The 25,860-nt window shown below is 48.5% G+C and overlaps 8 protein-coding genes across 8 annotated transcripts; 4 read left to right on the top strand and 4 right to left on the bottom strand.

Annotated features, from left to right (window-relative positions):
* The first annotated feature begins 272 nt into the window (after positions 1–272).
* F4807DRAFT_424684 (P-loop containing nucleoside triphosphate hydrolase protein) lies at positions 273–4,004 on the top strand. The gene is made up of 2 exons (XM_047997895.1): positions 273–1,860; positions 1,913–4,004. The coding sequence occupies exons 1-2, from the start codon at positions 360–362 to the stop codon at positions 3,856–3,858; spliced, it is 3,447 nt and encodes a 1,148-aa protein (XP_047854386.1). The 5' UTR covers positions 273–359; the 3' UTR covers positions 3,859–4,004.
* Positions 4,005–4,268: 264 nt separating this feature from the next.
* On the top strand, positions 4,269–5,262 carry F4807DRAFT_467398 (uncharacterized protein; the record flags this gene model as incomplete). The annotated part of the gene is made up of 2 exons (XM_048002487.1): positions 4,269–4,466; positions 4,580–5,262. 2 exons carry the CDS (start codon positions 4,269–4,271, stop codon positions 5,108–5,110), a joined length of 729 nt encoding a protein of 242 aa, XP_047854385.1. The 3' UTR covers positions 5,111–5,262.
* A 151-nt stretch (positions 5,263–5,413) lies between these two features.
* F4807DRAFT_460158 (uncharacterized protein) lies at positions 5,414–7,536 on the bottom strand (the record flags this gene model as incomplete). The annotated part of the gene is made up of 5 exons (XM_048001483.1): positions 5,414–6,730; positions 6,783–6,987; positions 7,043–7,096; positions 7,152–7,306; positions 7,363–7,536. 5 exons carry the CDS (start codon positions 7,534–7,536, stop codon positions 5,414–5,416), a joined length of 1,905 nt encoding a protein of 634 aa, XP_047854384.1.
* A 1,034-nt stretch (positions 7,537–8,570) lies between these two features.
* F4807DRAFT_460157 (uncharacterized protein) lies at positions 8,571–9,738 on the top strand (the record flags this gene model as incomplete). Its single annotated transcript, XM_048001482.1, has 2 exons — positions 8,571–8,699; positions 8,746–9,738. The coding sequence occupies 2 exons, from the start codon at positions 8,571–8,573 to the stop codon at positions 9,736–9,738; spliced, it is 1,122 nt and encodes a 373-aa protein (XP_047854383.1).
* A 917-nt stretch (positions 9,739–10,655) lies between these two features.
* Positions 10,656–12,843, bottom strand: F4807DRAFT_424678 (uncharacterized protein). Its single transcript, XM_047997894.1, has one exon. The coding sequence runs from the start codon at positions 12,385–12,387 to the stop codon at positions 11,254–11,256; it is 1,134 nt and encodes a 377-aa protein (XP_047854382.1). The 5' UTR covers positions 12,388–12,843; the 3' UTR covers positions 10,656–11,253.
* Positions 12,844–13,656: 813 nt separating this feature from the next.
* Positions 13,657–16,659, bottom strand: F4807DRAFT_76166 (uncharacterized protein). Its single transcript, XM_048003458.1, has 9 exons — positions 16,373–16,659; positions 16,206–16,251; positions 15,917–16,058; positions 15,681–15,861; positions 15,035–15,629; positions 14,914–14,982; positions 14,606–14,865; positions 13,891–14,552; positions 13,657–13,825 (listed from the first exon to the last, which is right to left on the bottom strand). The coding sequence occupies exons 1-9, from the start codon at positions 16,519–16,521 to the stop codon at positions 13,785–13,787; spliced, it is 2,145 nt and encodes a 714-aa protein (XP_047854381.1). The 5' UTR covers positions 16,522–16,659; the 3' UTR covers positions 13,657–13,784.
* A 1,410-nt stretch (positions 16,660–18,069) lies between these two features.
* On the bottom strand, positions 18,070–20,054 carry F4807DRAFT_76242 (uncharacterized protein). The gene has a single exon (XM_048003459.1). It carries the CDS (start codon positions 19,429–19,431, stop codon positions 18,361–18,363), a length of 1,071 nt encoding a protein of 356 aa, XP_047854380.1. The 5' UTR covers positions 19,432–20,054; the 3' UTR covers positions 18,070–18,360.
* Positions 20,055–22,950: 2,896 nt separating this feature from the next.
* F4807DRAFT_424669 (AFG1-like ATPase-domain-containing protein) lies at positions 22,951–25,204 on the top strand. The gene is made up of 2 exons (XM_047997893.1): positions 22,951–23,370; positions 23,428–25,204. The coding sequence occupies exons 1-2, from the start codon at positions 23,124–23,126 to the stop codon at positions 24,825–24,827; spliced, it is 1,647 nt and encodes a 548-aa protein (XP_047854379.1). The 5' UTR covers positions 22,951–23,123; the 3' UTR covers positions 24,828–25,204.
* The last annotated feature ends 656 nt before the right edge of the window (positions 25,205–25,860 follow it).

Here is a 25,860-nt window from a genome sequence, read left to right as displayed (position 1 = left end):
CTTGCGAGGACTGGCTCATAGCTACCAGGGTGCTTCTGTTACTTACCAGACACCTAATTCATATCTACATCCCCCCCAAATTATCTTGATATTGCGATGTAATTTGTGAATGAACTAGCGAAATACCTAGTGACTTAACTGTAGCAGATTATCACGTATCCACGGTACTTATTGTTATGTAATCAGGGGAGCCACAGATTGGCTAATCACGTGTTTTCGTCTAGATTTCGCGCCACCAGCGCGAACAAAATCGCGTGGCTTGAGTCTACGACGTCAATGCAAATCCATGATCTTTTATTAATAATGATGGTGCTTTCCGTTCAGCACCCTCGTACTAATGTATCTTGATTATAAATAAGATGTCCTCCATGAAGGCTGCTACAGTTTCGAACAAAATCATCAATAGGAAAAGAAAGAGGCATAATGTCGGAGACGCTGAAGACGTTGAAGAGGACGGTCCCTCGGAAGATTTAGGGGACAGCTCAGACCGATTGAAAGTTGCAAAATCGGGGAGTCATTTGGCAACCCAGCGCCAGAAAAGAAAGAATCCAGAAATTGAGTGTAAGATCGAATGGCCACAAGTCTTCAAGGATCTAGACAAGACTCATCGGGCTCTGAATTTAGTCTTTACTTTCTGCTCTACGCGCAAGCATTTGGCCACGACATTTGAGACTATCCGATCTGCCGTCGAATCAAATACGAAGCGCAAGCTAACGATTGAAGATGTCGCAGCTATCGTGGCGTTGCGACCAGATGGCATCAACTTCAGTTACGTGGATGAGCTGATGTTGCAGACGGACATCAAGGGAGCAGAAAGAGACTCGACTTTCAAGTCTGGTAGATCGAAAGATATTACTGTCCAGGGTCCCGCTCCTGACGCCTCTGTTGGCGGTTTCACTGGTTTGGATGAACTCGGTAGCCACCATCCCGATGACTTGCCTCTTGGTGGTAGTGAGGTTTTATACTTCGAGTTTGTCGACGGCGACCTTAAAAGACAAGTTCAGAACAAGAAAACTGGCGAGCCTAGCAATCCCAACAGGAGACTTCGAGACGAAGATTTGAAAATGCCTGTTTACAGTCAGAAGCAATTGACAACGTTGATTGAAAAGCGTAACCAGAAGTTCACGAATGCAGTGAGCTCCTTTATAAACCGCTGCGTAGATGAAAACCTAGACCCGGAAATAATACTTCGCCAAGAAGCTACACCATACATTCCCATTCCTTCTGAATCAGCAACTACTACTCCCAAGCCTGAGCCGAGTACTATACCCAAGTCAATACCCGAGGAGAGGAAGAGCATCCCTGAAATCATCCAAGAACTTAAAGGTAACCCATGGTATACGGATCAGATAGTACCAGATGGTCATCGCGTATTCGAAGCGCAAGAACCTGTTTTTGGCGAGCTCGATTTTCTCCTAAGCCAGGACATGGTAAATGCTCTGTATAATGCGAAAGGAATTACGCAATTCTACGCCCACCAGGCTGAAGCAATCAATAATCTCCAGGCCGGTCACCATGTTGTGGTTTCGACCTCCACAAGCTCTGGCAAATCTCTGATTTATCAGCTACCTGTTTTACATGCATTGGAGCAAAATCCTAATACTCGAGCGATATATATTTTCCCAACCAAGGCCCTAGCGCAAGATCAGAAGAAGAGCTTGAGGGATATGCTGGCGTATTTTACAGGGCTAGAAAACGTTCTCGTCGAGACGTTTGATGGTGATACACCTATGAACGAAAGAAACCAAATCCGCGACGAGGCTCGTGTCATATTTACAAACCCTGATATGCTTCACCTCACGATACTACCCCAGGAGGATAGATGGCGGAGTTTTCTCCAGAACTTACGCTATGTTGTCGGTATGTAGACTTCTATTTAGAAATACCCATTTGCTCACTAATATTTGACTAGTTGACGAACTACACTATTATAACGGTTTGATGGGATCACATGTTGCATTTATCATGAGACGGCTTCGACGGATATGTGCTGCAGTGGGAAACCGAAAGGTCAGGTTCATATCATGCTCTGCCACCGTGGCAAACCCACAAGAACATTTCAAGACAATTTTTGGTATCGACGATGTGCATTTGGTTGATTTTGATGGATCCCCGTCCGGTCGAAAGGAGTTCTTGTGTTGGAATACACCGTATAAAGATCCTAGTGATCCGACAAGCGGCCGCGGCAATGCTATAGCCGAATGCGCTCGATTATTCTGTCAATTGATTCTCCGTGGCGTTCGTGTAATAGCGTTCTGTCGCGTAAGGAAACAGTGTGAGGAGCTTGTTACGGCAGCCAGATCCGAATTGGAGTCGTTAGGTCGTCCAGAATGCATGGCACGTGTAATGGGGTACCGAGGGGGGTATACGGCGCAAGACCGTCGAAGAATCGAGAGTGAAATGTTCGAGGGCAAACTAATGGGCATCATTGCGACTACTGCTTTGGAACTGGGTGTTGATATTGGTACTCTGGATTGTGTCATCACACTGGGATTCCCGTATACCATTGCGAATTTGAGACAGCAGAGCGGGAGAGCTGGCAGGAGGAATAAAGACTCGCTATCTGTGCTTGTTGGAGATTGCTTTCCGACCGACCAGCATTATATGCAAAACCCGGACGAACTTTTCACCAAACCTAACTGCGAGCTTCAAGTCGACTTGAATAACATGCTGGTATTAGAAGGTCATATTCAATGTGCAGCATACGAAATGCCCATCAAGCCTGTTGAAGATGCTGTTTATTTCGGCAAAGACCTCTCAAAGATTGCAGAAGAGCGTCTGATCAGGGATGACCTGGGGTACTACCATTGCCATGACAGATTTAGACCCATGCCGTCCAAGTTCGTGGCGATTAGAGATACAGAAGACGATCACTTCGCAATTGTTGACATATCCCACGGGAAAAACATCGTTCTTGAAGAATTAGAAGCATCAAGGGCTTTCTTCACCATCTATGATGGTGCCATCTTTCTACATCAGGGCAACTCATATTTAGTGCGCGACTTCCAACCCGAAAGGAAGATCGCGAAGGTAGAGAAGGTGATGGTGGAATGGACAACGCAACAACGGGACTTCACCGACGTAGATCCGGTGGAAACGGAAGCCATCCGTAAAATTCCAGGCTCCCTCTCACGCGCCTTCCACGGCTCGATACGCATCACCCAGAACGTGTTCGGCTATTTTAAAGTCGACAAGAAACGTCGCATTCTCGACGCCGTTCAGGTCGATAACCCTCCAATTATCCGCCATAGCAAAGGCATGTGGCTCGATGTTCCGAAGCTGGCCCTCGAGATCCTCGTCGACCGCCGTCTTCACGTGGCCGGCGCCATACACGCCGCAGAACACGCCATCATCAGTATGATGCCTAATTTTGTCATAAGTCTGCCCGACGACGTCCGGACAGAATGTAAGTCTGGGTTGAAGGAATTCGCACGAAAGGAAACCTCGAGGAAGAGACCTGCTAGACTGACGTTCTATGATGCGAAGGGGGGAGCGAATGGAACCGGTATCAGCACCAAGGCGTTCGAATTTATTGACTTGCTCCTCGTCCAAGCGCTGGAGAGAGTCCAGCACTGCCATTGTCAGACGGGCTGTCCGGAGTGTGTCTGTTCGGAATTCTGCAAGGAGGCTAACGAGGTTATGAGTAAGGCCGGAAGTGAAGTCATTATCAAAGCTCTGCTGAATATGGAAATTGATGTCGACGCCCTCCCTATGGGACCAGAGGATATGAGCCCGGCTCTCATTGAGACGGTGGTCTTGGCGAAACCGGTACCCTCACGGGGGAACAGAGCTGGAGATGTAATCAAAGTGGAAGACGAGGAAGAGGGGGAGGATCGCGATGTTATTGTCGTCGATTGAGTTGATGATTAATTCCTAGGGGGGCGTGGCCCCTTTAACCTTGATACCCATACAGTTTTATACCTTTACTGAGCTCAAGCAAGAGCTATCACAGTTAGGGTTCTTACACCGCCGTGATATATTAATAAAATAACCATGGATTCTAGGGTAAGGTGGTACAGCAATCCGATAGTTCTTCCCCTTTATGTGCCTTATGTAACGAGGTACGATACAATTTGCGCCAGCAAACTGTTTGCACCTTCCGCCTTCCAGCACTGGTGTTCCATAATACTTTGATACGTTAGAATTATTTCTATCCTATTTCTTGTTAAACAGCTACGTCTAGGCTAGTACAATTCCTCTGGACATCACACGCGTACATAGCTGCACATTCGCAAGCTTCGGAGTCTAGCCTGTAGGAAACCAGCAAGATGAGGCCTTACACTATCTTCGCCTTGCTCTTCTCCCATATATTACTAGCCTCACCTATCACCAACGCACACGTCATTCCGCAAAACGCCCACGCTGAAGCTCTTGGCCCAGCTACCAACATCTCCTCCCTGCTCCTGGAGAAGCGAGACGAGATCGACGACTGGAATAACAACCACCCCGAAAACCGCATCGCGGCCGTACGCGTCTTCTCCAACTCAAGCCCCTTATCCGAAAATTCCTATATCTGCCTACCTATCTATCTAATAGCTACTTAAGAATTACACCTACTAACTCCAACACCCCATCGCAGTGGTACATATGTCCGGACCCGCGCGTCCTCTACACAGTCTTCAACGCCGCGTCGATATGGCAGGCCTTCAACCGCGGGGTATGGTTCTCGCAACACACAAACGAAGCCCGTCCGCGCTGGAGCGGCGTAGAATTCCCACACACCATCCTGCTTGAACAGTACCGCGCACAGCGCGTGGACCTCGGCCGCGTCGACGGCGAGATATACCTGTTTCCCTTGGACCCGGGGCCCCTGGGCGAGTGGCCCGGTCTGCCTGGTTCGCCTGTGACCGGGCCCCCTGGCCAGCATAGGGTCGTTTTCGACGAGCGTGGCGTGTTTGCCGGCGTCGCGGTGCTGTTTACGGGGGAGGCTGAGGGGGTTAGATTGGTTTGGTGTTATCCCATGCTTGAGTATGGCGCGAGGGACGTGGGCGCGACGGCGGAGGGCAATACAGGGGTTGATGAGGCGTGGAGGGATGCGTATGATGGACTGCATTACTTGTATGCGCCTGATCCCGCGGGTGGCTCGCGGCCGCCGAGTCCTAGGGGGTAGGGGACTGGTCGGTCCTAGGGCTTTAGGCGTGGATGTTTCCTGGGAGTTAACTTATGCTTTCTGGTCGGTATTGTTTCAAGGTGATTAACATCAATTTCAATGATATACTAAAGTTCAAATTTATATAGTTAAAGCAGTAAATAACAAATTCGTCTAAATTATCAGAACGCAATAAACGCTACCCATGCTCCTCTAATGCTATCCAGACGCGCCGCAAAATGCAACATGTACAAGTAAGTAACCAAATCCATCTCATATCTACAACCCCGCTATACATCACCAAGAACAATCATTAAAACACGATCAAGAGCCCCACTGCTGCGTAGTCCATATCATCTCCGGCCCAGCAACGGCCTTGCTCTCGATATCGCGAGCCTTGAGATCCTTCGCCGTCGTCAGCACCGCCCACACGTACCCCGACAAACTCGCCGGGACCGCGACCGTCCCGTCCGCCGCGACGGCCGTGTACTGCAAGCCGCCCCAGGGCCCGATCCACGCCACCCAGTGGTCGCCAGTACTGCCGCTCGGTACCTCGACCTTGATCGCGAGCAAGCGCCCGCTGCTTGGCTCGACGGTCTTATTCGCCACTTCTAGCGAGGGAAACACTTTGCCCCCGAAGGACATGCTGTTGTCGCCGCAACTCGTCACGTACTTATTCGCGATGTAGGAGTAAGCCAACTGGTACGGCATTAGCGCCTCGCGCGGCGCTGCGGCCGCGTAGCGGCTCTGCATCATGTTCAGCACGGCGGACATGCGCGCCTGGGCGCCGAGCTCCGTCGCCAGCGCCGGGACGACCCAGCTATCGTCCGTCGTCGCGGCCAGGGCCATGGCGTCGACTTTCGCGCTTATCGAGAGCGTTATGATCGTCTGGATGTCCTGCAGCCAGGCGTCCACGTCGTCGGAGGCGGATACGTTATACTGGCACACGCCGACGGTCGGCTTGGAGTAGTGCTGCAGCGAGTCCGAGTACGTCTTGCGGTGGATCAGCGCTTGCGCCGTGAGAGATCCGAGGGTTTGCGCGATGGATTGCGGATACACGCCCGTCCACGCGCCTTCGGCTAGGCGGACGTAGCCGTCGAAGAGGAAGGCGACGAGCGCGTTGCTGATGTACTGCAGTGCTTGCAGGAACTCGACGGCTTCGTCGCTGATGGACGGCGCCCATTGGTAATCGGCGGGCTGGTCGCCGCCGGCCATGCCCCCAATGTACGGCGAGTAGCTGCTTCCTGGCGGTGGCACGTTGCCGACTAGCGAGGGGTCCAGGCCAGTGGTGTTAAGCACGTTGCCGCCCACGTTAGAGATGATTGTGCCGTTTACCTTCAGCGTTCCGGCAAGTGGCGTGTTCGGCGGGATCGTGCTCGGTGGCGCTTTGGCTGCCAGCGCTGCGAAGGCATCGAAGGTCTTGTTACCAGTCGCCGCGGCATTGATGGACCCGACCATGCCCGCTTGACAGTGGGTCTTTGTGGTCTGCGCGCAGTAGAACCAGATCGGGTTGGTGTTCTCGACCATGACTTCGAAGGTCACGCCCGAAGGGGTCTGCATAGTAGGGACGAACGGAGCTGCGAAGCCTCCGTCGAGAGGCTGGCAAGGTTTGTCGAAGGAGGATTGCACGATGGAGTGATTCTGACGCGAGTCAGTGGGTTGGTCGCAAGAGCTGGTGTTAGGTATGACTTACTTGCGGGTTGTACCCGAATTCGAGAACCGTTCCGACTAATTCGGTCACATTGTTGGGGTTGAACACTAAGTTTCCGTCGAAGCCAACATCAATATGCAATTTCCGAAGGCCACCGGAGGGTAGAGTTCCTGCTGGGGGGGTACTCGGAGTAGCAGCCTTTTGAGCGTTGGCCTTGTATGCGTCGAATGTGTTTCCTGAAGCCGGTCTGATAGAATGTCAGTATGAGAATCATAAGACGTAGCCATATAAGTATGACTTACGCATTGATAGCGTGTACCATTCCACTTTGACAGTGGTTCCCATTTGTCTGAGGGCTAGAGAATTTGGTTAGTAATCGGTCTTATGTAGTCGGACGAACACTGAGCTCACCAATAGAACCATAACGGTTTTGTATCGTTGACGGTGATAGTGAAGGTCGTCGGAGCCTCTACGTCAGGGGAGGTGTTGGGAGTGAAGCCCGAGAAGATGCCCTTATCTTGTAATTGGCATGGGGTCGCAAAGGCAGATTGCGCAACGGCATGGTTCTAACGGTATCTGTTAACTGAATGACCCTGGAGGTTTATTAGGTGGTGAGCCTTACCTTCGCGAAGAACTTGTAGGTAACTGTATCGCCGGGTTGTGCTGTTAACGTCTCTGGGTCGAATTTCAGTTGGCCCCCTTTACCAACTGTGACATCGTAATTCGCAGCATTGGCAAGAGTAGCAAAGGCTGCTAGCCCAAAGGCTATACTCGAAGACTCGAACCACGACAACATCTTATTAGTAGTAGGATAGAATAGGTTAGGATTAAAGGTACTGGGTTGGTAGTGTAAAGGAGAGCTCAACAATGGCGCGGGCATGCTGTCTTATACAATCCCGACATGATGGTAAAATGAAGCTGCTACATGTTATAGCAATCTAAGCCTAGTGATTATACTATGTTCGTCAACATATCAAGAAACAAGAAATGTATAGCCGGCTCGTAAATGGTGTAAGTTGATTGGATGAAGCTACTGCAATCTATTTCTGGATAGTCCAATCTCTAAAATGAGATCAGCCCTACAGGGTCTTGGGTTGCTCCAGGTTCTGCCCGACCGTTGAACACCAGCACATGGCCGGGGCCCATCCGTCGGATAGCATTGGACCGTGGAACTGTCACTCGGCGCCGGCACGAGGTATCCAGAGAATGCCCTATATTTTGCGATTGTATTATCGAAGCGCGGGGAGCGAGGCGCATTGTAAACGGCTACACTGCTTCCGGTTGGCTGCGCCACTCTTTTGGCCAAGTCATTCAGCACGGAACTGATAGTTTCCATGGTGGCGCCAGCAAGTTCTCACCAACGATATCAAGTGAGGGATGATGTTAGAATAGCCAGCAAATCCCGATCTGAGATGACCATGTTAATGTTGTGATAAAATCTCATCAAGATGTTGATGGCAGGGGTTGCTTCAGGGCCTCCGGAATTCTAGAAGGTCGCGGCGCAGCGCACTATAAGCGCTTAGCTGTTCAAGGTATTGGTCCGGCTAGCTCAACCCGCCTGGATGCAACCTATCCGATTATAAAATAGATCTGTGCATGACATTGTAGCGAAGCGACCAATAGTAATCCCTGATTGTATCTATAAGCGTTGGATGGTATGAAAGTCTTGTAGGGCCCGACCAACTAGCTGGTAACCCTTTATTATATCGGCGATGTTAGTAAATAAAAAGTTTAAGGTGACTTACATGATAAATTCATCCTCTCGTCCTCAGAGCATAAAGCTACTCCCTAATTTTCTCATACTATACTCGCAAGTCAAGACTCGGCACGATGTCGAAAAGAAACCCTTCCAAGGCTTATGGAGTCATTGCGTTCTTATTTTCACTTATATCTCTTCTCCTTACCCTCGTAGTCGTCCTTTCCGGGGTAGGTGGACATGTATTGGCAGAATACTTGACGGTATGTCCGTTATCTATGGGACTTGCGCTCACGCTGACTAGCCCAGATCAGTACCGAGGACCTTAGTGTCCCGTCAAAACTGAGAGCCTCGGCGCTCTTGAAAGACTTGTCGGCAATAGGAGGTCTAGACTGGGTTGGCTCGGATAGAGACGCCAAATCGTTAGGTCTCGCGCCTAGCTATAGCCTTAACCTCTTGACGGCCTGTTCTGAAGATGATGGCGCGACTACTTGCGAGACACCGAAGATCGGGTTTAGATTCGATCCTAGCTCGGATCTCCATCTAGACGGCGTTTCAGTCCAAGGGACGTCTTCCTCAGCGTATGCTGACGAACTTCAGTCATATGGGAAAACGTCGACCTTCCTCGGTGCTGGATACATCATTGGCATTATCTTTACGGTCTTGACGTGCCTCTTTATCATTGTATCATGTTTCTCCCCTATGGCAGTCATATTCGGCCTATTAACCTCGGGTTTGGCGTTCATCTTCCTCCTTGCATCGTCCATTGTTTCGGCCACAAGTTCAAACAAGCTGAAAGCCACATTTAATGATGCATTCGCAGACTCAGGAGTCCATACCGATACCAGTCCCAAAATGATTGGACTCGGGTTTGGAGCTGCCTTCGCAATCGTGATTGCGCTTGTCCTGATGTACTTTCAGTTGCGAGATTCCCGCAATAAACGAAGCCAAGGCGGTTTCGAAAGCAAAGACGGAGCTCTAGACGGCCTGGAACCACAGCATGGTCTCCTGAGACGGGTCAAAACGTGGAATCGGCACAAGTATATGGAGGTCGAGAAACAAAAGCCCATCATCCATCACCGCGGCCCTTCCCCCGAGGATGACAGACGAGGCCTCATCGCAACCGTGGAAGATGATTTCTCACATGAGCGCCCTAGTGATTTCGCTATGGGGTCTATGCAGAGGAAGTACGACAGTCATAGTAGAAACCCGAGCGCCGCTTACGATCCCCACGCCAATACTGCGTACGGTTCGCAAGTGGACACAGCCTATGATCCGCACAAGCCTCCAACTTTTATTTGAGGAAGTCAGTAATGAAAGGGGTGGTTCTAGCGTAACAGGATAATCTGGAGTATTGGTTAGGTTACAATTCGAAGTCTCACGCGTAGATTCGCGGACGTCTCGGTCCAGGTGAATGGATGGTTAGAATAAAGTGTATCAGTATCTGAAATTCTTTAAAGTCGGAAACATGATTAAATGTACGCCAGTGGCTTATGGATGACCTAATTCCCCTAAGGAGATGTACCCAGCTAGCGGGTTTAGCTAGGTACAAGGTACCCTATCATTCGGGGCTCCGATGGGGATTATGATGTACTGTTTTAATGAATTTAAGAGAATACAGCATGTAACACGGGATAATTAATCAAAATACAGTGAACGGAGACACTGTAATATCTAGCGGCTTGGCGGGATATAGCGATACAGCCAGCCCGAACCGGGACAAAATTAGGTACACACTCGTAAGCCACAAATATCCATGGTAGTCTTATAGCATCATGCAAATGTCACGTAAAGTAGTGATGGGTATATTTGGTATAGTAGCACTACTATACCGTATAGTTGCACAATACAACACTATACCTAATTATACCATATAAATCACGTATAGTAACCAGTATAGTGTTGTATAGTGGGCTTTACTACCAAAACAACCCATTTTGTACAGTTTGACTAATGATTTAAAAGCGAAAATGATTAGTCTTATTATATAAGGCTTATTGTTAGTCTTGTTCGAGTAAATAAAATGAATTGATTGAATGCGATCGGGAGCAGTTCAATTGAAAATAAGTGCAATGGGAGATACCTAGGTACTTTCAAGTGGATCTTAATGTATGTAATAAGCGGATAACCCCTATATAAGCGGGGCCGATGCGTTTATCTGTTCCGCTATACGTATAATGAAGTTAAAATACGGTATAGTACAATACAACTATACGTATAGTTACTATACGTATAGTAAAAATGCCAACCCTAACGTAAAGCCAGTCACGAACACGAAAGTCACGAACTACCTCGCCAAAGTTGGGGGAAAGGGGTGCATTTATTCATTGGGACCACAGTGCATTCGCATCCATATATGCGTACTTGGTCCGAGTGACATATCGTCAGTGGGTACTACCTAAAAGCCATAGCCATACCGCACTCTTGCTTCGTCTCATCTCCATTCCGTGCGCATGAATTCACATGCGACTACCTTTCCACGTGCCTAGGTAGTCTGCCTTAAGAGGAGCGCCAGAGATGAACCATGACCAGAACCATGAAGCTGAAGCCGAAGGCGACTGAGCAGAGGAACATGGCGGACAAGACAACCTCCGAACGAGTGAAGCGGCTCCAGAAACCGCCATCTCGCTGACCTTGGTCCTGGCCCATGCCATCGCCCTCGTTGTCGCGACCAGGAATAGCGCCGTAGGAGCGGCGGCGTCGCGAAGACGTGGTGAGGAGCGGCTGGTGCTCGAGGTCCGCGGATGCCTCCGTAGACAGCGACGAGCTGGACTGTTTTTATATTCACATTAGCTCCCGTTCAAATAAAAAAAGGCTTCAACAACTTACCGGAATAGCCGTAACGACGTGGGCAGGAGGTCCGCAGCTGACGATGCGCGGGCCGCGAACGCGGATGGTTCGGTCGACGTCCTCGCCGTCGTGCGAAGACTGACTGCCGCCGTGAGAAGAGACAGGCATCAGAGAGGTCACAGAGCTGCTCAGAAGGTTGGTGTCGCGGGTGTTGCGGGCGCGGCGGGTGGTGTCAGTTCCCATGTCAGGATGGCCGCGAGGGCCGCGAGGGCCGCAGACGGTGCCGGTTCCGTTGTCACGACCGCTGCGATTGTCCTGAGTGCCACGAGGACCGCGAGGTCCGCAGACAGTGCCGCTTCCACTTCCACGGGCGCGCGAAGAGCTAGGCGTACCATCGGGGAAAGTGACCGGAAAGAAGACGCCATCAGTGGGACTAGTGATCTGTAGAACGCGATCGCCGTTGGATAAGACGCTCGAGCGGTCATGGCTACCAGGGACGTCGTCCATAGTGAAGATACCCTCGCCTTCATCGGTCTGGATAGCCAGGTCGGCAGTCACCACGGGAGCTGCAGCAGCAGCGGGTGAAGAGACGCTAGGACGGACCGCGGGAGGGGTCAGGTTACGGCCCATGACGTTGGGAGGCGACATGAGGCGGCGGAAGGTAGGGCTAACCACTCGACCAGCTCCAACGGGAGTAGTCAAGAGAGCAGGGTCGGGACCGACGTGGCGAGGACCCGTGTTGGGAGGGCGGCCCGGAGTGAATACGTCGCGGGGGGCGCCGCGGAGGGGCGAGGTAGCGGCGTGGCCGTTACCGTTGCGACGAGCCGGGATGTCAATGGGCTCGGAGTGGATGATACTGCTGATGCGACGAATGGGCGTCACGACGCTTTGAGCGTCGGCGTAGTTCGAGCCAGGAGTATCAAACGACTCGGCATTCTCGTCGGCTTCGAGCAAAGCAGCAGATGTCTCGATGTCGGCGTTGTCATTGATCGAGGTGATGATAGGCTGGCGGTTAGTGCGTCCACCCGAGGTGACATTGCGCTGAGCGTTGGTGTTGGCACCGCCAGAAGTTGCGGTGGCCGAGTCACGGATGCCGGAGCCAGTCTCGGCAGAGCTGGTACTCTTGGGAGAGGAACCCATGTTTTCAGCGTAGATTGGCATGATTGAATAAAGTGTTCGAGAAAAGCGTTGCAACTTGAGAAGAAAGAAAACAAGCTTGTGCCAAAGGCGAGCTTGTGTTCAAGGAAGTGTGTGCGGAGTGTTTTGGTAAGAGAAGAGGATGGTTGGGAGGAAGATGATGTGAAGTGAGAGAGGTGAAGTGGAAGGTGAAAGGAAGAAGGAAAGGAAAAGAGAATAGGAATTTTTGATTGTGGTAGAAGTGTGGTAAACACAGTCATTAGGGCAGAATTGCGGAGCAGGTCGTTACGCTGATGATGTCGTCGCCGAGAGACTATAGTTGTCGACTATGCCGGCGTCTCAGAATATAAGGATGCCATGTACGTTGTATAGGGGGGCCTCCCCTCCGCCGGTGAAGTATGGCCTCAGTTCTTCCTCCTCCCCTTCACAATGCGTGAAGGCCAGTAAATCTAAGAGATATGGGCCAAGTTTCTCCCAACACCCTTTCATGAAAGGTATATTATCTACTTAATTTCTTATATTCCTTGTTTCTAGATCTTTTGTCCATCTTTGCCCCTATTTCTATTGAGACGATAATTGATAACTTATGTGATCTCCGCCCTTATACACTAAGACTTCGATGGTGAGCCTCTTAACACTGATGGATAAAGCAGGAGCGAATTCCCAACTGATATATCCTGGATAGTAGTTGGGAGTCTGTAAAGCTTTTCAGGGGTAATCATATTATCAGCGTAATCTTCAACTTACCCAGGATTAGCCATTGTTAATTCCTGGTACGAACTCAGCCCAGGTGAATTTGGCGAATCCAATTGTGTATGATGTTGTGTTTATCTAGGTAGGTACATACAGAATGGTTTATCCTAGGACTTGTTATGTATTTCCAGTTTCCAATTTAGGACCGCCGAGTGCCCGGACCCACCACCGGAGCGGACCCGGAAGAAGTGGGTCTATCGGTTCGGCCAGTCAAGTCGGTAGTCGTGGGCTAGAGTCCGTAAAGTTAATGCAGTATCACCAAGTCATGTGGACTAATCACTAATGGTCCTTCCACTATGCATGCATAAATACCCATGATCCTGTTGGTAACGAATTGGAGATAATGGATTGGTTTGATTCTGCCTAGGTGAGTGCCCAGCTATGACAATCAATGTCACCTTAACACGATACATGGCTCCGAGCTATTCAACAGTTCTTAATTGGCATAGCTTCAATAGATTATTTACTTTACGTTATCATACCTAGCCATATGTTCCAAAACATAATGACTGAATCTGTCCGCTCTCGATCATCGAGAAGTCCCGTCGCATTAGTCCAAGGAGAGGAGAAGCCACTGAAGCTACATATAACGATTGCGCCCTAGAATGCCTCCATAGCCCACAGAACACCCGTATTTTCCATCATAACGAAAGATCATCCAGCCCATGTCAGAACCCTAGCGATAAATCAACCTTATCTCGAATCTGGTCTATATCAGGGGTCAGCTACTATTCATTTATATCTCCAAACAAAAGGGGTAGAGTATTGATTTACCTCTCATCCCACCCAAGGCTTCGAAAGCCGTCGCATAGTTCTCAAGTGTTACTAAAATGGATACTAATCCTTGTTGCAGACGGTCGCGGAGATTATCAACGAGAGCCCCAGCTTCGCCATTAGCGTTGGGGTACATCGTCTCTGTTCTATCCTTGACCATAAGCAACGCATAACTGCACTGCATCGCACAACAGGCGAAAGACGGCATCGTCCGTGGTGTGATCAATGTCGAAGATGGCCCTAGGTAGCATGGCGCGTCGCAAAGCAAGCCAGTAGGATTCGGGTAGGGCATGGAATCGAATGCCTGAGCTATATTTAAAGCGGACTTCAGACATATCTTCGAGGAGTGATGGGTGGTGAATGGGAATGGTTGAACAGGTGCCATCGGCTGATACGCAAAGCCACAGGAATCTACGTTAGGTGTAGATCGGTTGGAGAGCGTGGGTGACACCGATCCTCCAGACGGACTCGAGTGTGAAGACGGCGTACTGCCCATGGATGGCGTATTTCCCATGTTAGAAGTGCAGCATGATTGGAGTTGGGTTACGCTTTCCGGGCTGTCGCCTCCATTCTTCTCTTTTGTGCTCTTTAAATCACAATGTTTCCCTGAAAACACGGCGAGATCGAAGAAAGCGCAATACCGGTGGACTTTGATTCGAGCACTGCGTGCGGACATTAGCTTATGATAAGTCAAAATCTCAACTGGAGACAATACCTGTTCAGCTTGATGCGCGAAATACACCGCAACGACTGAGATAGCACTAACTCCGTCCTGTCGACTGGCTGCGTTAGTGGGCAATTTAATAGCCATGTTTCGGATTTGGTGATCAAAGGTTCCAACACGCGTTCTAGTTCTCGCATTCTATTATATATACGAGTCATATCCGCTTGCTCCTTTCTAGCTTTGTTGAAGTCGATGACGAATTGGGTCGCCGCAAGAATGGCTTGCTGAGCTTGAACAAATAAGGGCCATGCCTATCTATGATTAGATGAGAAGTAGAACATGAAAGTCAGGAGTAATACCTCTGGGTCGGCCGCGATGGTCGGATACTTAGCATTAAAGGTAGATGAGAAGACATCAAGCGTCGGGGGCTAGCCAATATTAGCGAAGGTTCGGATCACTCCTTTCGATAATGGGACGTACTGTATTGCTAACAATTGACCCCTGACAGACGCAGATATATGTCATCCACCACGTCCGACGTCGCGCTTCGGAATATTCATCTTCAACGTCACTACGAGTGTGGAGGTTTAAGGACATAGCGGACATCAAAGCAGCTCCAACCCTGGCCCGCATCTTCTTCAAGTTCCCACGCTGCGCATATTCGTAGACGCTGAGAAGATCGAGGGCGATAACGCTTTCTAGCTCTAAAGGGACTTGTGAGTGGAACTTCTCCCGGAAAATCTCATCATCGGAGTCATCTAGAGCTTTTGGCGGTTCAATGGACGATTCAGGTCTTTCCGTCTCAGCTTCGATGCTCTCTAGTGCTGCCTTAGCGAAGAATTGCGAGTACGCCCGTCTCCAGCGGATTGACTCTGGGTCCATTGGGTTGGGATCCTGGGGACATGGTATGAGGGCCAGGATGGCGGAGATGGCCAGAGCGATAGCTGAAGTCGGCTCTTCAAACTTGGCTCTCTCATTTTCGTAGAGAGGCAAGACTTCATCAAGTACCGGCGGCGTTTCTGGCGGCGGTAGAATAGGGAAGTAAGGATGGATCCATATATAATACGCATTCAATCTAATAAGGACTGGTCAGTTGGGACATAGAAAAGTTACCAAAACATCTTACATAGCCCGGTCATTCCCTCCGTAGGTCCTGACCATCGGGACATGGACATTGGGGGTGGTGGCATCTGCCAAAATATCTTGAAATAAATTGTCATAAATAGCATCGCTGTCCCTCCAGATATCAGCCAGGGGCTTAAGACCTGCGCCGGGCTCTATGTAGTTTTCGATAAGAAGCGCTACCCCTGAATTAGCATCGAGCAGGCCTCTTCTTCGGACGGTGACTTATCGGCAACTTACTGTCCTGTGGGATTTCTTCTTGTTGAGTAGGAAGCGATATGGCCAGGTCTTGATAATCTGACATCGGCCGGGCCTTCTTGCGAATGCGAGGCCCTCCTCGTCTACTGGGTTTATACACGCATTCGCGATCCTTTGTCAGGCACTAGAAAGATGGCACTAGTTAGAAAGTCTCACTCCATTCTTCCATGTCTCTCCTTTATTTTTTTTTTACTTTTCCCCTTCTTAGTTCTTTTCTTTTTAGACGCTAAGGAGATACGAACTAGGAAATAGCATCAGAGTTTTTGCGTACACTTGCGCATGGGTTCTCGCCATTACATCTCGTCCTCGATGCGCGGCTTCAATAAGGAGTTAGCGGATGCCATCTCGATAGGGTAGGTTGGTAGTCTGGGTAGTCTAGGGGGTGGAGGCGCAAAAAGGCGCAAAAAGGCGCACGCAATCTTTGGCGTTGCGACGTACCAAGATAGACAGGCGTTTTTGACGGGAGGAATCGCAAATTTCTTCCTAGGCGCGGACGGCTGAGTGGACAATCTCTGGGACCCATTCAGCCCATTCAGCCCATTTAGCCCATTTAGCCCATTGTGGCCGTCTCCCTCAGACATCGTCATGGCGAATTTGGACCTAACCCAAGTTGATCTCTATAATAAAAGGGCCCGTTAGGTGGTTAGGTAATTGAATCTTTGAGTCAAGGTTGAAATAGGGTATAGTAAAGCCGCGTGTGGCCTTTTTGGTAAAGAGTTGGCAGCGGATTGGCAATGGATGGCAGCGGATGGCAGTGGATGGGCAGTGGAGATTGTCAAGGGAGGGAGTGAGCACATCCGATTGACCGGATCATGCGGACTCGACTACCTATCCCTTCTTAATTCAGCTGGGAGAGCGGGGTAATGACAAGTCTACTCGAAGAGCCACATGTATGTATGTATTTCATCAATTCTAGGCGACGAGGAGAAAAGGGAAAACTTCTAGTTTTGGGTGTGGATGCGCTTTGCGGTTCCGACGGGGGGTTTATGAAGGAGGGCGTCCAGGGCGTCGAATTGGTTGGCAGACAACTCAACCAGTCCGCTGGGGTATCATGGTTTATCATGAGACATTTGCATGGGCGTAGTGGCGGCATGAGCCAGTTTCCGATAAGATCTATCATCTTTTTTTCTCTTTTTTTTTTTTTACTGCGTCGGCATGTATCTTTTAAAGAGGGAGGGTACGAAGGGCAGGCAAGGTAGCAGTGCCACCGTGGTGGCTCTTCGGTGCCCAGGCGGCCCCTTGGTGTGGCCCCTTGGTGTGTCCCTTTGGCGCGTCTTGGTGGCTCTCTAAGATTGCTAAGATGGCTATGTAAGTAGGTACCTTAGTAGCTCAAAGTTGATCAAGATAAGAACCATATGAACCTGCAGATGCCATCCGTTAGCGTCTCTATGATCCATCACACCGGTTCGCTAACCCTTGCTAACAAATGCATCGAGTCAATCCAGTCGATCGAGTCGATTCAGTTGATTCGCAGCCCACGCAATCAATTTCTTCGATGTTGATCGTTGCTTAGGCATGTCATATGTAGCATACCTATGTATCATATGTACTCTGTGGTATCGTTGCAGCAAACCCCTTTCGCCGACCAGCTTTCCCGATTGCTCACTTGATGCAGCTGTTGCAGATACTATTTCCGGTCCTCTTCCGCATCCGAGAGCCGTCCCCTTTCGAATGGGACTGCCCCTGCGAGAAAAGCCACGATCCTCTCTTATTGGGTAATCGACAACACGTCATTTCTGACATTCTCGTATGTTTTGCGGATATAAAGAATCCATTCGAAAAATCAATGTAAGCGCGGCGACATGGGACTCGACGATTTCCGCTGTGGCGTTGATGCCCCTTCATACCGCTCGTTCATTTACTAATTCACTAATTCACTAATTCATTCTCGCCCGTTATCTTATTAACGATAACCTAGCCAAAAGGGGACCGTGGCAGAATCAATTAGAAATATCTATTAATTGCCTTCTGATCGTCGCGACGGCCTGACTCCTATTTATTCGTTTGTCTATTGGGGTATAATGATACGCTGAGACAATGTAGTAACCTGTCACCATCCTCCCCATCTATGCCTAGGTGAGTTAAGCCTACATGAACTATATGTACATCGCGTAACGCTACTGTTCTCGTCAACTTCCTTAGTACCAGAACGAAATTGCCAAGGCCAGTCGAAGAAACGCAGCTCCTCGAGACCCAAAATGACCATTACCTGACTGCCTGACATAGAAAATCCCCAGAAACATGACCCCAGATCCCACTCGTACTGGCGACGTCGGAATAGGACAGAACTCCGCCCTCGAGTGGGTAAACGAAAAGTGATAACTGACAATAAATCCTTTAAGTAACCTAATATGTCGTCTCGATAAACAAGGGCAGAAATGATGTTCGTTGCGCATACACTGCATCGTTTTTTTTCTTAATTATCTCTAGAAACCCCTTCGGGCATCGCCTCCCCTGACAGACGATGTTGACCATGGGTCAATATTCGACAAAGGACTGACAGGCTCTATCGGGCCAACATAGTCCACGGATGCAGGACTAACACCTCTCGAAATTTCTAATGGCGGAAGTCCACCAGCGGTTGACCGAGTTCTTCCAAGGTGTCCGCCCGTCGTCTCTATTGATCCGGCGTACGGCGTTGAATGCGCAGCCGACCTATGCGGAGTCGTAAGCGTTCGAGATGTGGGTGTTGGGGTTCCCGCCCCCTGAGCTACGAGGTAGTCCTGCAGTTCAATGTCGGATGGTGCAGGCCCTCTACGAGTCGGCTGCGGACATACGATAGATGGTGTTGCAGGGGGATACATGTTGTAATTCCCGGGCATTGGGGCCGCGTCTGCGGCCAGACCTGGCTGCTCGTTGCCAGTTAGCTTCCCGCTCTCTGGCGTCATGGGCCACCTTACCCTCTCTTGAGATCCATTCATGGATCGGTGCGATTCCAGGACACCGCTATTCTTTACTCCGAAGAGTCGGGGCAGCATCCTGTGAAAGGCAGGTGTTATCGCCAGCAGGAATGTCTGTATCCAAAGGACCATCGAGGCTTCGATCGCTATCATTCCCAATTGGAAAGTCTTCGCCTTTGAATCTGGCGGCCAGGAGAGAGAGCTTGCGGTGAGTAATACGATCCAAGCTATAGTGATCAGGATCTCCGGGATAGCCAGCCATATGGCCCAGCGATGTCTGAGATAGAGTGCGAATATGCTGAACAAGCAGGAGAGGAAGCCCACGACACTCGCTAGAAGTGTAAGCCATAACTTAGGGGCCGACAATGTGAATACGTAAAGTATTAATGTCATACCGCTGGTGAAAAATTGAGACCAACGGAGAATGGTGATGAGAGTATTGCTATCGTAACCTGATGGGTTGCTTTTACCATTGACGGTCGAGTCGATGGTCCATGCCGTGTTTCTAGGGCCTTTGAACCAGCCGTCCCTTGACTTCAGGTCATAACAACATCCCCGGTGGTCCTTATTTGATGTTCGGTGGTGTAGAGGATCCATCGTGAATGGCGAGCGATGATGATACAATTATTACTAGTTGCTCTGGAGGCGCATACTAATAGTCGCTGGTGCTGGATGATAATCCGGAAGTTCAAGAATACTCCATCGAGAAGAGTTATTTAAGAATTATTCCTCTTTTATGACATTGCGACGCTCGTTTCTGACTTGCAAGCAAACACAGTTATACCCACGTGTTGTGGACAGTTACACGGCTGTTTGATTCACTTGGTCACAACATTAGAAGACAATTAGATGTACGAAGTCGATGCCGTGAATCATAGCTATTAAACCTATGAATCTTAGAAGATATTGATTTAGTTATGATATGAATGTTTCTGGATAGTTTCGTTGATTAACGGTTTCAAAGATTCATCGTGACTTCGGATGAGGTATTGCATCACAAGGCTACGTACCTCTTCATTCCTCATGGCGTATGCCAGTCTATAAAACCTGGAAGGAAGTTATAAAAAGGGGTTCGATACTACTCTGAAAATTATGTGCAATATCGTTCAGAGAAATAGATACACCAAGAAGGTGAATTTCAAGTGTGTCTAAGGCTTTGATTGTCTAACTTTGTATGATAGGTACCTCTGTTCACATATCAATTACCAACTTAATCCGTGAACTACTGTGGTCACTATTACGGCTAGATATTGTCTCTATAAACGGCCCTAGTCATTAATATGTCATCCGCTCCTATCCCCTAACCAACTTCAGTCCACGAAGCCCTACCAATACATTTTACTTGAAATATAGGTAACAATAAACATTTTTAGATAATTACTGGATAAGAATGACAATTAGTTCAAACGAGATGTATTCAGAAGAATTTGCAATAGTAGGTGAGTTAAGTAAAAGGATACCTATGCAAAAGCCAGTCCACGGTATGAGGCCTGAAGGTAGGGGTGACAACAATAGGTTGGCTATGCATGGAAAGATATTGGATAAGGTCGAACATATGTAGGTAAGTAATTCATCTCTAGTTAGCTCGAATAATCTAGCAAATCATCGTTGTGGCATGGTGTGTTGAGAGCTCACTATTAATAACAGTACGGGAAACACGTATAGACTTTCACTCAAAGATAATTCAAGAGATAAAACTTATGAATCCAACGTGGCTCACGTACAGATTCATTCTGAGCATACATATGTACTTTGATTTGGTTTGATTGAGAGTAAATTCGATAGTGGCGGAACCCTTGAATAGAAACCTTCAATATGCTTGATAACTCCATCTATGTTATGACATTCACCATAAATGTATAATCTATTTCTGAATACATGGTGTTTAACCTAAACTCATTTGCCTACATTATAATGTTGGAATCATTAAGTGTGTATTTTCGAATGGATATTTCCAAAATCTCCATCTAAACCTAAAAAGAAAGGAGCGGAGATAAAAGCTGGGTATATCTTCTTACTCTAGGTCCCTAGGTAGATATCCACGATACCTATGGAATACTCATATGTCGAGAACGGATTCTTTTCCTTTCGTAGAGTCCCAGAAGACGATGCTGCGGACTGGATTGCATTGGGTGACTATTGTTGTCAATCCTTATGATTGTGCTAAGTCGGGGACTGATATCAAGGACCGGGATTGCTGCACCCTAGCTACATTCTGTGGAACGTTGAGAACGTATATAAGGGGCTGGAGGCATCAAAAGGTTCCAGGAAAGGGCCAGGCGTTAATCAAGGTCGATTACTACCATACTGGCGAGCCTACGGCGAGCTACCTGCTACTCCCACTCGCTCTGTGACACAGTCGTCAACAACAACGGGTCACACCTCTAAGATGCTGCCTCTCCTGACGGAATCGAGAGCATAGAGAAGATGAGATAGCTTTAAATTCTGAACCTCACAAGCAACTCTTCCCGCTCGGTTTTAACACTTCCGTCTAACGTTATACATCTTGCGGCTATGGCGAACTTTAGTTTCGTCCTCAACTTGCTGCTGTATCCAGTGTCTCCATTTGACAATTACTGACCGTCATCTTCTAGGTATTTTGAGGGGGTTCTCCTTTACGGGTTTGGGGTTGATATAACTACCAGGACCTGAGCAGTATTTTATGTTCACAGGTGAATAAACTAATAACGTGTGAGATCATTGACCTTGCTCTTAGCCTGGTCTGTCATACCGTCGCATTATAAGCTAGATGAGGCTTTACTGTGATAGTCCGAATTAATGTGACCTCGAGTTTCTACATAGTTGGTTTGAGAGATTGTCTATGGGATGTTTCCAATAAAGGGGCCAGACTACAAGGCGTGGAAGTAAAAAGCCAAGGACGACGATATAAAGGGTTTCAGATACAACTTTTCTGATATTTCATCGTGTCTTAGGCGTTCAGTTTCGGGCAAGACAAACACCCGATCCGCCGATCATTATGACTTGGTAATAGTCGGCGTACAAACAAGACAACCGACATCACTGACGTAGGAGACGGAATTGATCTATTAAGTGTCATCAGTCAGTTTCGTCATTAGCAGAACTACGACTATTGTTCTAGCTGTACTGCCTCTATTGTTGATTGTTATATTGTATGTTGCGGAATCGAATGTGGGTATTGTCATCGTCTTTTCGGCTCTCTTCACGCTCACGCTTGCGCTGATGACCAATGCGAGGAGGATAGAAGTATTTGTAGCAACAGCCGCGTAATGTTTACTATCCCCAATCTAAGTGGTCAGCTAATGCTTGTTATCTAGGTAGTTTTGCAGCAGTGAACGTTGCGTTCCTGACTAATAATAATTGAATCTTGTTCCTTACGTAGTATTCTTTAGCAGCCGTTAACACGTGGTTAGGTGAATCCGTGTGTTGGTAGCAGTTTCAAACCAAGCGTATTCACCCCACCTTCAAATTTTAAGCGCCTCATTATGTCAGTGCTCAAGTTATCTTGCTATGAACGTGACCATTATCTTCATACTCACCTGGAGAATCTAGCATGTGATCCACATAGAAATTACCACAATAATTTGATTGAGAACTTAGGTAGTCATAGACCTGATAAGTGGGTTGTAAGTTTGAGAACTGGGTGCACAAATAAATATATGCTCCGACTAAGGCCAGTTATGTAGGTAATCAAGTAGGTAAGCAGCGCACTTAGCACATAACAATGGTTCTTAGATGAAATCCTATGGCAGAACCATGTCGTACTAATCGTAGGAAACTTTGAATAACTACCTAGGTAGTATATAATGACCGGCTATTCGAATGACTTGAAGAATTTAAGCATTTTTTCCTAATGTACTATGACATTTGGAAGAAGAGATATTGGTAGCGCTGTACGGGAATTGAAGAAAGACCGCACTTAACCGGCCCCGTTTTTGTAAGAGACTGGCCTCGGTCAATCGCTATCCGACTGCATATTAAATCAAAGCTATACGCTTTAGCTACATAATATCTTGGGTACAGGAATAAATCCGTCCTCCTAAAGGCGAGATTACTCCGGTAATTGCCGCCAATCCCTGACGCCATTGGCGATTGGCGCATGTGCAAATAAGTCATTGGACTCTTTGCATCTTACTAAATAGAAACAAGAAGCAATTGCTACTATTCTGTGATGATATTCGTATAATCCTGAGCGCGGTCATGTCACTCATGCTCTCTTGATCTTTAAGAGCCCTTGTATATACATTGTTGGCATATGATGTATAAAGAATATCTTGATATATTGTCATGAGAGGGACAGATTAGCGAGAATGCGCCGTTATTTTCCTCACGCCCCTCCTGTGCGACCTACCTCCGCCCGAACTATCGTGGGACTTGAGAGGAGGCACCACATATGCACACAATGTCTACTATTGGAAAGGACTGCTAAGAGGCAACGGAATATTACCAGATCCCCAATAGCAGATCGTAGACCTTCTGTTGTCCCAGGACGACCTACCTTCTCAGCAGGCAGGTTTAGACAGCTAGCAACTGTCGCGACAAGCGATGTAAAGAAAGGTAGGGGTTCTGATATGTCGCTTGTGTAGCAACCTCTCTAATCACCTTGCGAGGCAGACAACGACCATGGTCCGATACAAGAATATGACCGGCGAGTCAGGGAAGGGCGCCTTCGAGAGGATCAGCACCAGCGCGGGATAATACAGAGCTTGCAAAATCTGCACGAAGACCTAGTCCACTATCGAGCACCGCCGGTCGTTCACCCGAGCCTCGAAACCTTAAAGCCCACCAAGTCACTGTTCTCTTGGTTTGGGTCGAAACCAGGCAATAGGGCTTTACAGGAGATTCCAGCTAACCTACCACGGGGCTTGTATTTGTATGGTGACGTGGGGAGCGGGAAGACCATGCTGATGGATCTGTTCTACGATACGTTGCCAAGTTCCGTCAGGTCAAAGACGAGGATACATTTCCACAATTTCATGCAGGATGTGCACAAGAGGCTGCATCGGATGAAGATGGAGCATGGAATCGATATAGATGCCGTCCCATTCGTAGCGGCGGATATCGCAGAGCAGGGAAATGTACTGTGTTTTGACGAGTTTCAGTGCACCGACGTAGCTGATGCGATGATTCTGCGAAGACTTTTAGAATCTCTGATGTCTCACGGGGTTGTTCTCGTCACGACCTCGAACCGGCACCCAGACGAGCTCTACAAGAACGGAATACAGCGCGAGTCTTTCATCCCGGCCATCCATCTTCTCAAATCGCGGCTGCATGTCATCAATCTTGACTCACCAACTGATTACCGCAAAATCCAGAGACCGCCGTCAGGGGTCTACCATACACCGCTTGACAGCCATGCGGCCTCGCACATAGACAAGTGGCTCCGTTTTCTAGGTGACCCAGATAACCCGGAGCCTCGGCCGGAAACGCAGAAGGTATGGGGTCGCGACATCCACGTGCCGAGAGTCAGTGGCCGCTGCGCCTGGTTCACTTTCCAGGAGTTGATCGGTCAGGCGACGGGAGCTGCCGACTACCTCGAACTGATGCGCTGTTACGATGCGTTTATAATATCCGATGTTCCTGGCATGACCTTCCGAGAACGTGATCTTGCGAGACGATTTATCACCTTCATAGATGCTGTCTATGAGTCACGTGCCAAGCTCGTTCTTACAACAGCCGTTCCCCTAACGGAGCTGTTCATCTCCCCATCAGAGTTACGGGAATCTTTGAAAAGGGATGGGAAGCCCGTAGATGACGAAGACGACGAATCTACTAGCCATGCTATGCAGCATATGCTGGAGGACATGAATAGCAACATTGACCAGCTAAAAAACTCAAGTCTCTTCTCCGGCGACGAGGAACGTTTCGCGTTTGCTCGAGCGCTTTCGAGATTAACGGAGATGTCAAGTCAAGAATGGGTTGAACGCGGTATGGGGCTGGAACAATCAGGAGGGAAGAAAGAGAGAGACGACTGGGTGAAAGCTAGGAGTCGACAGATGGAGGATAGCATGTGAAGCAGCGCGAAGTATTTATTTACTCTACTTTTTGGCATGACCGGCGTTTTGCTTTCTTGGTTTGATGAGCGAGTTCAACAAATACACGTATAGAGCGGTTGGGAAGGCTACGACTTTGTAGTTGGCTGGCTTGATACGACGGAGATTACATAGGTGTGTATCTTTCACTACGTCACCAACAACATTATTGGCACAGGTCAGATCACGTTCTTGGTCCTATCAAAGCTTGCGGTTTGCATAGCACGGTATACCCTGACATTGCGCGCATGGTATGTAGCACAAGATGCCACGAGGAAATACTATCAAGATCGGTAGATGCGTTCTCAATTCTTTGCGTGACTAAGTTTTGCAATATAGGAGTTCTTAGCGATCTCGAGTCTCACATAGATATGCCTAGTGCCTTAGGAAATACCTTAGATACCTGGGTACACGCCTCACGCAAGTTTGGGTTGGTTACACGGGATTCATTGATTGCGCTGTGCAATCACGACCTGTCGATTGTCCCAATTTGGCGGTATCACAGCCCGTAAGATCGGCCAAATCGGGCGAAATCCCCGCCTAAACTAAAAGCTGCACCGAAGAACCATGTCGAAGTCTCGGTGACACGACATCCATAGGAACCGTTCTAAGCTTAGTAGAGTTAGGAATAATACCGCCTCGACTGTCATTCTCTTTTTAGTCTTGAGCTGCAATTATACTAATGCTAAGAATAGAAACTCGGGCAATCTAGACTTTGACCCTTCATTTAAACAGAACCAGAAAGTCGGATTCATTCAAAGGTACAGTGATCGAAGTATGGACATATATTTGTGCCTGTTGTTATATGTAGATTTGTCTGCACTCTGGGTTGCACAATGCACAGAATATCGGTCGGCGGAAAATAGGTACATATTATAAGGAGTTCAGTTCTTGCGGGATAATTTCTAGCGTAGGATCTTGACCGGGCTTAATTCGATTGGACCGAATTCACTGTCCATCCCTGCTTAATCCTTCATCACTTTTTCACCTCTTATCGTGACTTGCATCTTGCATT

This window comes from Annulohypoxylon truncatum (assembly GCF_022578515.1).
Source record: "Annulohypoxylon truncatum strain CBS 140777 unplaced genomic scaffold F4807scaffold_15, whole genome shotgun sequence".
Taxonomy (NCBI): Eukaryota; Fungi; Ascomycota; class Sordariomycetes; order Xylariales; family Hypoxylaceae; genus Annulohypoxylon; species Annulohypoxylon truncatum.
This window is presented reverse-complemented; position numbering and strand designations above follow the sequence as displayed.